General features: G+C 35.6%; 1 protein-coding gene across 6 annotated transcripts; it reads left to right on the forward strand.

Annotated features, from left to right (window-relative positions):
* The first annotated feature begins 2,049 nt into the window (after positions 1–2,049).
* Positions 2,050–16,652, forward strand: glb1l2 (galactosidase beta 1 like 2). 6 transcript variants are annotated; one of them, XM_048168456.1, is made up of 20 exons: positions 2,050–2,181; positions 4,622–4,701; positions 7,018–7,184; positions 7,267–7,335; positions 8,609–8,704; positions 8,846–8,954; positions 9,055–9,147; positions 9,240–9,321; positions 9,984–10,048; positions 10,334–10,418; positions 10,684–10,821; positions 11,759–11,839; positions 11,964–12,070; positions 12,700–12,846; positions 12,967–13,038; positions 13,269–13,347; positions 13,493–13,580; positions 15,169–15,277; positions 15,372–15,488; positions 15,668–16,652. In XM_048168456.1, the coding sequence occupies exons 2-20, from the start codon at positions 4,675–4,677 to the stop codon at positions 15,776–15,778; spliced, it is 1,842 nt and encodes a 613-aa protein (XP_048024413.1). In that variant the 5' UTR covers positions 2,050–2,181; positions 4,622–4,674; the 3' UTR covers positions 15,779–16,652. The 6 variants fall into 6 exon arrangements, with proteins under 6 accessions (XP_048024413.1, XP_048024410.1, XP_048024411.1 ...); XM_048168453.1 differs by having other exon boundaries at positions 2,057–2,181; positions 4,376–4,701; XM_048168454.1 differs by lacking the exon at positions 2,050–2,181 and adding an exon at positions 2,271–2,328.
* Positions 16,653–16,919: the final 267 nt, after the last annotated feature.

Consider the following 16,919-nt stretch of genomic DNA (forward strand, 5'->3'; position numbering starts at 1 on the left):
TTCTTCATTTTCTTTTCATAGGCTTTTAGCTCTGACATTGTATAAATGTGAAAAACCGCTGGTTCTTTTTTTTGCACGTGGGACGGCCGGCTGCTTGCCCCCTTTATATCGCCCCCCATCTGAACACATTTTTCCTTTGCAGCTGGTGGAGTATTTTTTGCCTGCTCTGTCTTACTGTCTTTTGTCTTGTGTTCTTCAGGACTGTTATCTTCCTTTATGAACTCTATGAGAGTTATACTCTCTTCCTGCTCATTTTCTTTTCTTTTTGGCCTTCTTTTCTCCAAGTGTGTGACTTGTGTGTTACTCGTCTCCATCCAGGCCAGTTTTGTTGTTGCAGGTGGTGGAATTTCATCCCGATATTCAATCTTTCTCTTCTTCTTTATCTTTTCTTTAGCCACTGTCAGTATCTCCACCATTGTTTCAGGCTCTGAATCTTCTTCTGCCTTTGTACTTTGTGCATGACTGACTTGTGTATTAGATGTTTCTACCCAAGCCAGTTTTACTTTTGTTGGTGGTGGAGTTGATTGTTCTGGATGGTCAATTTTTCTCTTCATCTTTGTTCTTTTCACTCTCCTTATATCGTCTTCCAGCCTTTCATTTTCTGGATGGGTGACCTGCATGTTGCATGTCTCCATCCAAGCGTTCCGTATAGTTGAGGGGGATGGAGTTTTCGAATTCTCTCTCCTCTCCTTCTTACTCTTTCTTGTCCCTCGCCTTTCGGGTGGTCGCTCCTCCTCAACTGTACCAGGATGTTGCGATGCAACCTGAATCATGGGTGGTTCAGCCACTATGGTGGAGGTAAATGGAGGTGGTTCCACGTCAGCAGATGCCACCTGCATGTTGCATGTCTCCATCCAATCATTCTGTACAGTTGAAGGTGGTGGAGTTTTCGGATTCTCTCCCCTCTCCTTCTTACTCTTTCTTGTCCCTCGCCTTTCGGGGGGACGCTCCTCTTCTACCATAGCAGGATGTAGGGGTGCCACCTGAATCATCAGTGGTTTCACCACTGTGGTGGAGGTAAATGGAGGTGTTTCCACCTCAGAAGGTGCCACCTGCATGTTGCATGTCTCCATCCAATCATTCTGTACAGTTGAGGGGGATGGAGTTTTCGAATTCTCTCCCCTCTCCTTCTTACCCTTTCTTGTCCCTCGCCTTTCAGGTGGACGCTCCTCTTCAACTGTAGCAGGATGTAGCGGTGCCACCTGAATCATCAGTGGTTCTGCCACTGTGTTTGGGAAAAGCGGCTGTAATTTCTCTCCAAATATTTCCATCTCAGCAGAAGATACCTCACAGTCTCTCTCTTCAATCTCCACCTCTGTATCTTCTGGAGGTTTCTGGATGGACTTTTCATGATTGTGGCTAAGTTCTTGCACACTTTGCCTTGTTGAGAGCCGTTTAGGCAAGCGGCTAAAGCAAGCAAGAACTTTGCTCAGAAATGCCATCTTCACAATGGATCGTAATGAATCACAGTTGGATTGATAAAATATTAACAAGCAAATATCAACTCTAATATCACTGTTAATACTTCTATCACACTCTATCTTTCTCCTGAACTCAACTGCGCCACACTTAGTATCAGCGTTCCATTTTATAGCGTGGCCACAGTGTTACGTCACAGTAGCCCACCTAACTCCTGCATTCACGCTATGTAATGGAATTGAAAAACCAATAACGATTATGCCAACCAATCAGATTTAAGAACTCAAAAACTCTGACCTTCGCGTGAGCTGAAGAGCATCCGCCGCTTTAATGAGAGCCAGAGACAGTGACAAAATAGAGCCTATGATATAATATAAATATTAATTTAATGGCAAAAAAACCCAAACAAACAAAAAAACGTAGCGATGTCCATCACTTTCACGAAGCCAGTGAAACTCGTTCAGCTTGAGCTGAGGCAGCAAGAGAACTACAACACGAGCTAAGCAGAGGATTTCGTTTTATTTATAGCCTATTAATTTTTTTAGAAGTATAGTTTAATGAGAGACAAGCAATACTTTGAAATGACTGAAATATAGTCTAACTCTTCTGCTGTGCTGTGCATTATTTGACTGACAACCTGTTTATATATCTACTCAGATTGAGATTGTGTATTACACTGTTGTCAAGACTGGAGTGGGATAGGGAGCTGGAACCAGGGCTGGAGCTGACACAGGATCTCATAAACCTCGGGAAATAAAGAAGGTAATCTTAAAGCGAGCTATTTATTTTTACTGTGCAGAAATAAAATGCAAGACGTACGCTAAACGCTATTGGCTATTTATAAAAGCGTTTAGTTATGTCCCGCCTCGACTTCCTGTTACAAAGTGAACGTCAACACATCGAGTAAGGGTAAGGGCAGTTGATACATATTTTCTATTATTTACTAAGTTTTTTGTTGTTGTTGTTCTGTCTATATCTAGCAAACTAAGACAAATCGGATTTCTTTCTGTTTCAGAGCAGGAAAAGGTTTCAGTGATTTACAGTGGCGACTTTCTAAGTCAATTTCTAAGATAAATTCAGAATTATGAGTGATATTGGGTGTTTCTGCAAATTCTGTTGTGATGTTGGCAAAATAAGGAAATGGTTGCTTTTTAGTCGTACAGTTCGGTTTTGTTTTGTTTTGTTAAAAAGCAGTCTTTGAGTTTGTGAATATCTTGACATTTGTACAGATTACTTGATTTTTGTGTGATGTTGGGTTTACACCACATGGTGGCAGCATGTGGTCAATTAAGCAAAAGTGGCAAAAGTTTTTTTCAAAGAGTGGATTAAAAAAACATAGCTAACTTTTCTTTTACAAAACTATAAAACCTTAAAGTTTGGAAACATTACTGTTTTTAATGTTTTTGAACAAAGTCTCTTATGCTCATTAAGGCTGCATTTATTTTATAATAAATACAGAAAAAACAATAATATTGTGAAATATTACTACAATTTAACATTATGGTTTTCTATTTTAATATAGTATACTTTAAAATATAATTTATTTCTGTGGTGCAAATTTTCAGCATCATTACTCCAGTCTTCCGTGTCACATGATCCTTCAGAAATCATTGTAATGTGCTGATTTATTATCAATGTTGGAAACAGTTGTGCTGCTTAATATTATTTTATAACCTGTGATACTTTTTCAGGATTCTTTGATGAATAAAAAGTTAAAAAATATCAGCTTTTATTAAAAATATAAATCTTTTGTGACAATATACACTACCGTTCAAAAGTTTGGGGTCATTTATTTTCTTTCTTTCTTTTTTTAAAGAAATTAATACTTTTATTCAGCATGGATGTGTTTAATTGATAAAAAGTGATAGTAAAGATTTATATTGTTAGAAAATATTTATATTTTGAGTAAATGCTGTTTTTTTTTTAACCTTTTATTCATCAATGAATCCTGAAAAAAGCATCACAGGTTCCAAAAAAAAATATTAAGAAATACAACTGTTTTCAACTTTGATAATAAGTGAATATCAAATCAGCATATTACAATGATTTCTGAAGGATCATGTGACACGGAAGATTGGAGTAAAGATGCTGAAAATTCAGCTTTGCATCACAGAAATAAATTATATTTTAAAGTATATTAAAATAGAAAACCATAATTTTAAATTGTAATAATATTTCACAATATTTTTGTTTTTTCTGTATTTATTATGAAATAACTGCAGCCTTAATGAGCATAAGAGACTTTGTTCAAAAACATTAAAAATAGTAATGTTTCCAAACTTTTGACTGGTAGTGTATGCCACCCCAAACCACCACAACAGCAGACTATATTATAAATAATGGCAATGCTACCTTAGATAATGATTTAACTATGTTTTATTCATGATTAGATGTTAGCAATATTAGTACAGATGAGGAAAAACAAAAGTTTTTTGGGAAAAGGAAGATCTGGTCATTACTGAAATGGATATAATAAAGTTAACATCAGGAAAGCATGTGGGCCAGACCATATCCCTGGATGCGTATTAAAATTCTGTGCTAATCAATCAGCATCAGTTTTTACAACTATTTTTAATCTTTCTTTTAATCAGGGTGTTGTTCCCACAAGTTTTAAGTCTTCAGTTAGTATCCCGGTCCCTAAAACCCTTAAAACTCCTGCCTGTCTGAACGATTATCGTCACTTCTATATATAGTCATGAAATGCTTTGAAAAATTGTTCAAAACTTATATTTGTTCCTCTCTCTCCCAGTGGTCTGGACCCTTTACAGTTTGCATATAGTCCTAATTGGTCTACAGATGATGCTATTAACCACATTTTACACTATGCTCTTTCACATCTGGATCAGGAAAATAGCTCTGCTTTTACCAGTGTTGTCCCCTTACACCTCTGCAAAAAGCTTCAAATTCTAAGGCTGTCGTCCTATATTTGTCACTGGATCTTGGATTTTTTGAACAGGATGCTCCCAGGTGGTTAACATGGAAACTACACCTCCTCTACCCGCACCCTCTACCTCGGAGCCCCTCAAGGCTCTGTCCTCAGTCCCCTGCTTTACTCCCTCTATACCAGCGACTGCATGGCTAAACACAGTTCTAACAAACTGGTGAAGTTTGCCGATGACACAGTGGTGGTAGGCCTCATTAGGAAGTGGATGCTCTCTCCACATGGTGTCATATTAATAATCTCTCTCTGAATGTCACTAAGGCTAAGCAGATGATGGTCGACTGTGGGAGGAATCAAGTGATTACAGCTCTTTGATGATTGATGGGGCCACAGTTGAAAGGGTGAGTAGTTTTTAATATCTTTGTGTGTATTTTACAGAAGATCTTTCCTGGAAAGTGCATATACATCACCTGGTAACAAGGGCAAATCAATGCAACTTTAAGTTACGATGGCTGGCCAGGTTTAATGTTTCCCAAAAAGTGCTGAGGACTTTATATAATGGATCCATGGAGAGCCTATTCACAACCTCACAGGGAGTATTATATCCTGGGTTGGAAGCACAACAGAACAAGATCAGAAAGCGTTGTCCAGACTGGTAAGGTCAGCACAGAAAGCCATCAGGACATCGCTCACCTGCATTAAAAACATTTACACTTAGAGATGCAGGACCAGTGCCAAAAGAATTAGACTTTCACCATCCTGGACACAGCTATTGTCATTGCTCCCATCAAGGAAGTTTTACCGGATCCTGATAACTAATACAGAGAGACTGAGAAGGAGTTTTTATCCATAGGCAATCTGGCTATTGAATGAGGACATTTGATGAGTGTGTGTATATATATATATATATATATATATATATATATATACACACACACACTACCAGTCAAAAGTTTTTGGACTGAACGATTTTGTAATGTTTCATTTATTTGAGCCAAAATACAGCAAAAACAGTAATAAATATGTAAAACAATAGTAAATAAATGTTATTACAATGTTTTATATATCCATATATTTCATATATTTTAAAATGTAATTTATTCCTGTGATCAAAGCTGAATTTTCAGCATCATTACTCCAGTCTTCAGTGTCACATGATCCTTCAGAAATCATTTTAATATGCCAATTTGCTGCTCAAGAAACATTTATTATTATTATCAATGTTGAAAACGGATGTGTACAATTTTTTCAGGATTATTTAATGAATAAAAAGTTTAAAAGAACAGCATTTATCTGAAATACAAAGCTTTTGCAACATTATAAATGTCTATACTGTCACTTTTGATCAATTTAATGCATCCTTGCTGAATAAAAGATTTCTTTCCAAAAAAAAAACCTCTGACCCCGAACATATATATATATATATATATATATATATATATATATATATATATATATATATATATATATATATATATTTATTTATTTTTTTTATTTGATTTCTGAAGGATCATATATAGTTGTAATTATTGTTGCATTGTGGGAGAGAACCTAGAGGAAAACCATTTCACATGTATTTGCATGTGACAAATAAAGAACCTTGAACATTGAACCTATATGTTTGTTTGCCCATCAAAACAAAGCTTGCATTGTTCTCTTTGTATCAGTGTATTCTGGACATTGCTTCATTGATTTCCCTTTGCTCCGTCTGGTACAGTGGCCACAGCTTTGATTAGTGCTCCTCTCTTAATAACAGCCAGTGTAATTGCGTTGTATGATTTTTTTTGTTAATGTAAGGTAAGACTCTTCGTTTGGCTAATATATAATTTGTACGTCTGTGTTGTTATCTGTAGTATATGTTATTTTTAATTAGAGCCGTTTGATTCAAATTGCTCAGTGTTCTAATAACATTACTACTACTAACCATTGTTAAAAGCAAACATTTAAAAGAGTACTTATTAGGGAAATAATATGCTTTAAAATAATATACTTAAGCATGACATTATATGCTGTTTAAGACACTTAATTGCATGTCATTTACAATAAAATTTAAATGTATCATAGTTGAAATTTATATTAAATCCAATCAGTTGAACTTAAGAGTGCTTAAGTACGTCTTTATATGTAATTTCATTATTACTTCTGAAAGTACATCTTTTGAAATATAGTTAAACTGTGCTGAATGTACTGACAAATTAGTATATAGTAAATAGTATAATTTATTGTGTGTCATGTATTTAAATACATTAGTAATTACACTTTTGAAATGATGAAATTCCTGTTTAGACCTGTTTAGATTTAAATGTAATTTCAAGTAACACAATACAGTTAAAATTTTTAACCAAGTACTTTACACATGCTTTAGTATGTTAGTCAACACATCAAAATAAGCGTACTTCTTTAAAGCAGGACAAAAGATCATTAAAACGAAATGATTTAAAATTTACTTTAAAATCAAATTTTTATTTGACATTATTACAAAATGCACTTTTAAAAGTGTGTTAAGAAACAGTCATGAAAGTGTACTCTCTTAAAGTACACTTAACATTGCTGTTTACAAAAAAATGTCAATAGGGACACTACAAAGGCAAAATGCAGTAACTACACAAACTGCACCAAACTGTTGTTGTTTTTAGATCCAGTGTAAACATACATAGGTGCTGTATTTTATATAAAATATTCTGTCATTTTTTTTAATCTTGTTGTGGCTCTTTCAGAGAATGTCAGCGAGAGAGGGACTGAGGGCAGACTCGACCCACTTCACTTTAGAGGGAGCACCATTTCTCATCCTGGGAGGCTCCATTCATTACTTTCGGGTCCCAAAGGCATACTGGAGAGACCGGCTGCTGAAACTGAAGGCCTGTGGTCTCAATACTCTCACCACGTACGACCATGACAGGGGTTCAAGGACAGTTTTTTTCACTCTCAAAATCTTCTTGAAGAGTCATATTTGTTCTGTCTGTCAGGTATGTGCCATGGAATCTGCATGAACCAGAAAGAGGAGTTTATCTGTTTCAGGAGCAGCTGGATATGGAGTAAGTGATGTTTCTATTTATTTTTATTTATATATTTATTTTTTTTGGTTGGGGTTCCTGCTTATTTTATATTAAGTATCTACTGTGTGCCTACCTTTAAATTAATCATTTGGTACTATGCACTTATTGTGCACATAACATGTTTTTACCACGTGCTTATATTTAATACCTGCATGTAATTACAGCTGTAATGAATTTCTGTAATCATATCTAGAATTACACTGTTGACCCTTCCCTTACGCCTTAACCCACCCTTATAGGTGCTAAAGAGGATGTTTTGTTTTATACATTTTTGCAATATTACTTGAAACTGTGTTTACTAACTGATAAAAGACTATTTATTAGGTGCACTGAAAGTAATAATATTAATATACATCATCTGTGCACGAGGTAGGGCCTTAAAAACATCAGCCAATCGCGTAAACGATTGGCCCTCTGGCTTGTCAATCACTGCCGTGACGTTCCTTGTGAGAGACGTGCGCGGATTGGCCCTCTGGCTTGTCAATCACTGCCATGACGTTCATTGTGAGAGACGTGCGCGGCTGCGCGCTCCAGTAACTTTCCACACTCCACAGGCGCCGCATGCAATGTTTTTGTCAGGAGACAGGAGTAACAACTGCAGATTATGAGTTACCTGCGGTGAGTCCGACATAATGAATCCACTAAAACGACACAGCGAATGCCGGTGGTAAACACTCGTGTTCCAATACTCGTGCACGAGTTTTGGGAGGCGTTCCCTCGAAATGAGCTGTGAAGGAGGGGGGTTGTTCTTACGCATGCGCTCGTTTCAAAAACTCACTAACAGTCTTTGGTTTCTCAGTCGACGAAAAGATCCTCTTTAGCACCTTTAAACCTACCCATACTACCAGTCCTGTCCCTAACCATACTCATATCCCACCTCACTACCAGTAAATGTTTTTGTTTTGCACCTAACAATTTTTGTTTTGATACAAGTATGTGGTAGTTAAAGACACCTACAGTACTATAAAGTGTGACCTATAATTACTATAAGAATAAGAAGAAAATATTAGAGATGCTAGGAGGGTTATCTGTGTTCTGGGTGGTTATTGTACCAAATCAGTCTCTGATATTTCGATTTTCATACATGGCTTGTTAGTTTAATCTCGCATTCAGTATAAGAATTTTTTTCAGGGGTCAGAAACCCCTCACAGGCATGTATGAGCCACACTGATGCTTGCCTCAGCAATAAACTTTTCATGCCATGTTCTATTTTCACCACTGTACTCATCAGAACTCTTTTGCTTGTTTAAAGGGCGTATATTCGTCTTGCAGGCGAATTAGGCCTCTGGGTGATTCTGCGTCCAGGACCATATATATGTGCTGAGTGGGATTTGGGTGGCTTACCAAGGTTAGTGGTAAAATAAATGATTTATTTTTATATTTTTGTGGTGGATGTGTGTGCATCTTTTGTTGTTTGCTTTAGTCTTTAAACTTAATATGACAGGTTTTCATTGGTAATACTTTTTTATATATACCTTATTTTAATTAGCTGGCTGCTGCAAGATAAGAAAATGAAATTAAGAACGACTTACCCTGGTTTCACAAGTGCTGTGAACTCGTACTTTGATAATCTGATTCCGAGAATCACACCCCTCCAGGTGACGTTTTGTTTTACCAGTTTTTATTTGTTGAAATTATTGAATAAATTACAGTTGTTAATTATCATATTGAAACTGCCTACATTTGCTCTCCCTGCAGTTTAAGAATGGAGGCCCTATTATTGCTGTTCAAGTAGAGAATGAATATGGTTCATATGCAAAGGATGAGCAATACCTGTCGTTCATCAAAGAGGTATGGAATGAAATGCAATCATTATCTTTTTACTCTTCAATATGGTAATCCATTTCTTTTATACATACACAGTTTGTTCTCAAAATCAACAGGCGTTACTGTCCCGGGGAATCTCTGAGCTTCTTTTGACATCAGACAACCACGAAGGGTTAAAATGCGGACGGGTGGATGGAGGTAACGCTTAGATATGCATTCATTTATTTAGTGTTCCTACTGCGTGTTAATAATGCGATATGCATAGGATGTTCATATTTTTGGGATTGTTAATTACAGTTACAGTGCTATAATAGTATTTTGCACATGTGCGATCATTTCATCGTGTTTACTCTACTGTTCAATAGTTTGGGGTCAGAGAGATGTTTAATGTTCTTGACAGAAGTCTCTTATGCTCACCAAGGCTGCATTTATTTTATCAAAAATATTATCAAATAAAATGTTTTCTATTTTAATGTATTTTAAAATTAAATAGTCAAAGCTGAAGTTTCAACATCATTACTCCAGTCTTCAGAGTCACATGATCCTTTAGAAATCATTCTAATATGCTGATTTGCTGCTCAAGAAACATTTCTAATTATCAATGTTGAAAACAGTTGTGCTGCTTCACATTTTCATTTTTTTTTTTCAGTATATCTGATGAATGCAAGGTTCAAAAGAACAGCATTTATTTTAAATAGATTTTCTGTAACAATGTAAAATTTTAATTTTGATCAATTTAATGCATCCTTGCTTATTCATTTCTTTAAAAAAAAATCTTACTGACCCCAAACTTTGAACAGTAGGTAAGTAAAGCTCTTCTCCCACAGATTAAATTGAATTGTTCTCTCTCTTTCTAAAAGTCTTGCAGACAGTGAACCTGCAGAGACTGTCATTCGGTGATGTACAGCATTTAGCAGAATTGCAGGTCAGTAAAGATTTTAGATTTTAGGTTTTCATATTTTTCCTTATTTGCAGTTGTATTCATCAATTTACTTTGAATAAATTAAATATGCTATATTTCTTACAGCCTAAGTAAAACCTCCTATATTATACAGATATATGATAGACATAAGGCTTAATGAACAATGCAACTCCTACAAATAGTACATGATTGTATAAAATACTGAATTAATTGTGCAGCAACATTTTATAAAACTAACCTACAGCATATAGGCTGCACAAAAGAGATCTGAACATGTCTGTGCTGCAGCCAAAGAAGCCGCTGATGGTGATGGAGTATTGGTCTGGGTGGTTTGATGTCTGGGGAGAACCTCATCATGTTTTCGCTGCTCAAGGTAAAGGATCTGTCTCATCAAAGTGGGCATGTGGACGTTCTACCAAGGCCGAGAGAGAACAAACCACCTAGACTAGAATAGGCATTGCCTTTAAATCTGTATCTAAACCTTCTTTTTGCATGACACAATGCATAAATATGTGTATGTTTGTGAAAAACAATCCATTTGCATTGCATGATCCATTTTGTCTTGTCAGTATATACTTTACTGTGTGGTAATTTCTGCTTTGACACATATTGTGTCTGCATTTCTTCTGTTATGACAGAAATGATCTCCATAGTGCGAGAGCTTCTGGATCGAGGCATCTCCATCAATTTTTACATGTTTCATGGAGGAACCAACTTTGGATTCATGAACGGTGCAGCTGACTTTGGCACCTACAAACCACAGACGAGCAGCTACGGTATTACTGTTTTTACAGTATTTTTGATAAAATAAAATGTTGAACATAAGAGTATCAAAAATCTTACTGTCCCCAAACTTTTGAATGGTATTGTAACGGTGTTTTTAAAGCAATTGGCACTTAAAGGGTTAGTTCACCCAAAAATGAAAATTCTGTCATTTATTACTCACCCTCATGTCGTTCCACACCCGTAAGCCCTTCGTTAATCTTCAGAACACAAATTAAGATATTTTAGTTGAAATCCGATGGCTCCGTGAGGCCTCCATAGGGAGCAATGACACTTCCTCTCTGAAGATCCATAAAGGTACTAAAAACATATTGAAATCAGTTCATGTGAGTACAGTGGTACAATATTAATATTATAAAGCGACGAGGATATTTTTGGAGCGCCAAAAAAAAACTAAATAACGACTTATATAGTGATGGCCGATTTCAAAACACTGCTTCAGGAAGCATCGGAGCGTTATGAATCAGTGTGTCGAATCTGCTGTTCGGAGCGCCAAAGTCATGTGATTTCAGCTGTTGGCAGTTTGACACGCGATCTGAATCATGATTCGACAAGCTGATTCATTTTGCTCCGATGCTTCATGAAGCAGTGTTTTGAAATCGGCCATCACTATATAAGTCGTTATTTAGTTTTTTTGGCGCTCCAAAAATATTCTCGTCGCTTTATAATATTAATATTGAACCACTGTACTCACATAAACCGATTTAAATATGTTTTTAGTACATTAATGGATCTTGAGAGAGGAAATGTCATTGCTCCCTACGGAGGCCTGACGGAGCCATCGGATTTCAACTAAAATATCTTAATTTGTGTTCTGAAGATTAACGAAGGTCTTACGGGTGTGGAACGGCATGAGGGTAAGAAATAAATGACAGAATTTTCATTATTTTCATAACCCTTTAAACATCGTCCCTTCCTCGTCTCTTTTAGATTATGATGCTCCTTTGACTGAGAGCGGTGATTATACAACCAAGTATCATCTCTTGAGGAACCTGCTGAGCACCTACAACAGTACGTTTCTACACTGTGGTCCCTGATTGCAGAATCCACCGTTTTAAAATTGTATTTATGGAGCTGAATCTCTCCGTCCTTCTCTGCTTGTCTCTTTGTGTCTGTTTGTCTCTATCTATGACAGAAGAACCAATATCAGAGCCGCCAGCTGTGCAGAGCAGAAGAGCATATGAGTCAGTGGTTGTTTCTCATTACATTTCTCTATGGGAGACTCTTCAGTGTGCAGAAACAGTAAGAACAATGTATCCCACTATAACATTCTTCCTTTTACTTCTTTACTTTCCCTTAAAGGGTTAGTCACCCAAAAATGAAAAACTCACCTTCATGTTGTTCCAAAAACACAAGACTTTTTTTCATCTTAGGAACACAAATTAAGATGGCATTTTTTTTTTTAAAGTATTGTCTCATATTTTTTTGTCCCTCAATGGAAACAATATTCACATAACAATAGCAATTTTCAATCTTCGAAAAGTTTATAAAGACATTGTAAACTTAATCCATATAAATTGAGAAGTTGAATCCAAGTCTTCTGAAGAGAAACAATTACATTATATGATGAATAGAATTCACATAAACAAAACATAAACACAACATAACATAACACAAATATGTTAAACAGAAACATAACTGTGCTTGCTTGGTTCATGAGCACAAACTTCATTGGTTTTTCACACATCAAGCATGCATGTTTGAGCTTCTGAGGTTCCATTTCATTAGGTATTTCACTAGGAAATACATCGCATCAGGAAAGAAAAATGGTTTTGCGTATGCTGTTTCATGTTATAGGAAAAAAATAGAAAGTGGAGAAAACATTTGACAAGAATTGTTCTCAAAATGACTATACACCATTTGTCCAATAGCATTTCCGAGCTGATGATCCTATCAGCATGGAGAACCTTCCTGCAAACCACAACAATGGTCAGTCCTATGGGTACACGCTCTATCAGACTGACATTTATTCAGGTGGAGAACTCAACTCAAGGAACCATGTTCATGACAGAGCTCTAGTAAGATCTTTTCCTATCTGTTTTGGCCTCCATTTTATAAAGGTTGTAATGGATAACAATAACAAACATATCAAATCAAGGAGAGAAACAAATTCTAATTAATTCTAATCTCTTTTGAAGGTGTTTATTGATAGAGAACTGATTGGTGTTTTGGACTACAGAACTCAGAGAGTTAAAATACCTCACAGTAAGGTAAATATGATGCACTCTAGGTAAATAAAAATTTTACACAAGGTTATAATACAACATAAAAGTTAATATAACTATAAAAGTTGCTAGCATAATAATTATTATGAGTAGTAGTATTTTAAAGCACTTTGAGCTCATTTTCAACAATCTTTTTCCTAGTATGTATTCATATAATCTTGCACTAATTACATTTTATGATGAATTATTGTGTGTTTCGCTGATTTTTCTTCCAGAGTGAGAGGACCTTGAGTTTGCTTGTTGAGAACTGTGGGCGAGTGAACTATGGTCCAGCTCTGGACAGCCAGCAGAAAGGTGTGATAAGAGTTATTTAATAAAAAATAAAAAAATTGACATTGTTTAGCTGTATGTCACAATATTGTAATAGATATATTATAATGTATGTAGTGACCATAACAACACTTTGACTTTGAATTCATTATTGTTTTCATCCATACAGGGCTTATTGGAGATATAACTCTGCAAGATGTACCCCTAAAAAAATTCTCCATGTACTGTTTGGATATGAAAACCAGTTTCATAAACAGGTTAATTCTGAGTATTTGCTTCTGTATTGTGTGTCTAAAGCGTATGGAAGCTTGTTTCTGCCACGGAATAAAAAATAAAAAAGATAATTGTGACTTTTTGTCTCACAATTCTGACTTTTTTCTTGCTATTCTGGGGAAAAAAGTCAACTATAAACTCAGAATCGAGGGAAAAAGTCAGAGTTGTGAGATATAAACTCGCAATTCCGTGAAAAAAGTCAGAATTGTAAGGTAAAAATTCCTGGCTTATCTGGGGTTTAAGAACTGGTTCCATCTCTCACCTTAGGCCTTACCTGAAGATATATAATTTCTACTGTGCCTACAACCTACTAATTATTCTACTATTATCTTACTATTGTCTAGACCAGGGGTCGGCAACCCAAAATGTTCAAAGAGCCATATTGGACCAAAAAAACAAAAAACAAATCTGTCTGGAGCCGCAAAAAATTAAAAGCCTTATATGAAGGCAACACAGGCTGTAAGTGTATATTAGCTATATTAGCCTACTATCAAAATGACTAAATAGGCTACAAATACATAATGAGGTATTCCCGAGGTATATATTTAAAAACTGCTGAAAGCTACAGAAAAAAGAAGCAAATGGATCGGTGCAATCCACAGAAACAGCTGGACTCCAGCAGAGAAACATGGATTTGCAGTTATCATTTTGTGTCAAATTGTTGGATTTTAAGGTAAAATCATTCCATATATATTGTATTGTTATATATTATGTTGACAAATCATCTATTAAATATTTTCCATCTTATATTCTGCATAATTGTGCGTTTTAAAATAAACACTGACAAAAACTATACTATAAAACTATATGTTTTAGGGATGGACAATATGACGATATATATAACATTGATATAACGTTAAGTAGCCTAATTACGCGGATTTAAACCTAAGTTACCTATATTGTAGTTATATAAAATATTCACAGGCAGATTTGCTTTATGTATTTCCTCGGCGTCAAATCAGGCACATATAAATGTCAGGAAACACGACTCCTGGCTACATGTCAATATCCATGGATTAGGTTTATTTGACAAGTTGTAAGAAACACTTTCGAGTCCAACCTTTAGTGTAATTCGTTTGTTTTTACTCGCGTTTTCGCAGTTTCCTCTATTAAATCCAGTCACGCAGCAGGTTCTTTTGCCAATCAGTCCAGCTGAGGGAGCGCGCTTTCAGCGGGAAAGTGACATCGATGGCTATGACGCAAATCTTCGTTGACAGAAATGTTGAAATTTAATATTTATTATACACATTTGTAAAGCATTGAAAAACGTTAAGAATGTTTGTGTCATGTTTGTCCTCCTACATAAACCATATGAAAACAAAAAATATATATTTTTTCCATTTTAATACATTTTTGAAAAAGCTCCAGGGAGCCACAAGGGGGGCGCTAAAGAGCCGCATGCGGCTCTAGAGCCGCGGGTTGCCGACCTCCGGTCTAGACAGATGCTTTCTTACTCAAGTTTGATGAGCCTTATCTTAATAATTTCTAATTATAAATAAGAAAATATCAGGGTAAATAATGTACACATTTTTAAAATCATAGGACAAAACTGAATCTCTCAATTTTTATTAGACTGCAGTCACAGAAATGGATGTCTGTCGGTCAGAAGCCCTCCTACCCTGCGTTTTTCAGGGGAAACCTAGTAGTGGATCAGCCCACGGATACTTTTGTGAAGCTGCCGGTGAGTATTCAGAAAATTTCTACACAGTTTTATTTTGTTTTCTTCACATTTGCTTTTTATCTTTGACTGACATGTTTCCTCACATTGTTGGCAGAACTGGAGTAAAGGAGTGGTTTTTGTGAACGGACAAAATCTTGGACGCCACTGGTCGGTTGGTCCTCAGAAAACTCTCTATCTCCCCGGTCCCTGGCTCAGGAGTGGCGATAATGAGGTGACTAGCTGCGTGTAATTATGTAGACAAATAAACATTTCACTGTGGTGAAGTATAGCTGAAGCCATAAACTGGTTCTAGACAATTTATTCTGCATGAATCAATACAAAATCTGCCTTCCTTTAAATCTATGAAATGTAATACATGTCAATCTTTTCTTTTCTTTTTCGATCATTTAGATTATTGTTTTTGAGGAACTCAAAGCTGCGGAAACAATCCATTTTGCTGAAAATCCAGAATATGGCAAGACAATCGAAGTATCAACACAACTGTTTTGCACCCTTATTTGAAACACACCTGCAGTTTTACAATGTAGATCTGAACATAAATTACTTGAGGCAAAACACAACAGGTGAAAATTTTGTAGTAGTATATCCCCATTTGATTTATCACAGTACATAAAGAAAATTGTTTTGTATCGCAAGTTTTCTAAAATGTTATGTTTAAATATGTGAATGATGCCTTATCTAATGTTGTGCTAATTTGCATACATTTCCAGAACAGAAATCTAAACATTGGATAAAACCAGGTTCAAAATTCTTGTTTCATTTTAAGTTTTTTACACAGATGATTTTGGATGTCTCATAAATCAGAAAATACTGTCAACATCCAAAAAGCCTACAAAAATCACCATGTTTTTATGAAATGTATAAATCAAGCAAATGTTAAATGAATAAATCCCTCTGTAAACACTTTCAGAATATAAATAGGAATAAAACTGGAGTGTTTGGTGAATGTAAGTGATACTGAAGTGAGAAAACAGCCTTGGAAAGATATGCATTGTAATTGAAATCTACAAATGCATATAGATATACTTTATATTCTTACTACTAACCTTAATATTCCTCCAGTACTAGCTGTATTAACTAATCAATCACGGATCATACGCATAAGCACAACATACATTAGTTGCAACAGGATTGTCTAAACACAATAAGGTGCTAGACATAATAAACTTATATTTCAGACTTCAAAATATATTTTTTATTGATGAGGTTTGCTGACATTTCACAAGTTTACAAGAAAATTAAAAAGATCCTGGAAGAAACGTTTTGTTTTATGCTTTATTATCACTTATATGTATGTGTAACGTGTAACCTGCAGTACATAAAGGTAATGCTTCTGTCAAAGTTCAGAGTAAAGGTCATTTCGGTGTTGAATGTCGTACAGTGTGACCTGCATTTATTGTGATAACTTTAAACAAATGAGAAAATATATGTTATGCCTGCGTAATTACAACAAAACACTCTTCATTAATAAAAAATAAACAAAACAGCACTAGCCATGAGTTTCCTGGAGGAAACGTGACGTTACTAGAGTGACAGAGATACGTTTCAGCCTCCCATTGGATGACTGCGCTGTCAATCATGTTGCGGCACAAACTGCTATTCTCAAATGAATTAACGTAGAGAGCTGAATGGAGTAGAGTAG

The sequence above is a fragment of the Megalobrama amblycephala genome, linkage group LG19 (assembly GCF_018812025.1).
Source record: "Megalobrama amblycephala isolate DHTTF-2021 linkage group LG19, ASM1881202v1, whole genome shotgun sequence".
NCBI classification, from domain to species: Eukaryota; Metazoa; Chordata; class Actinopteri; order Cypriniformes; family Xenocyprididae; genus Megalobrama; species Megalobrama amblycephala.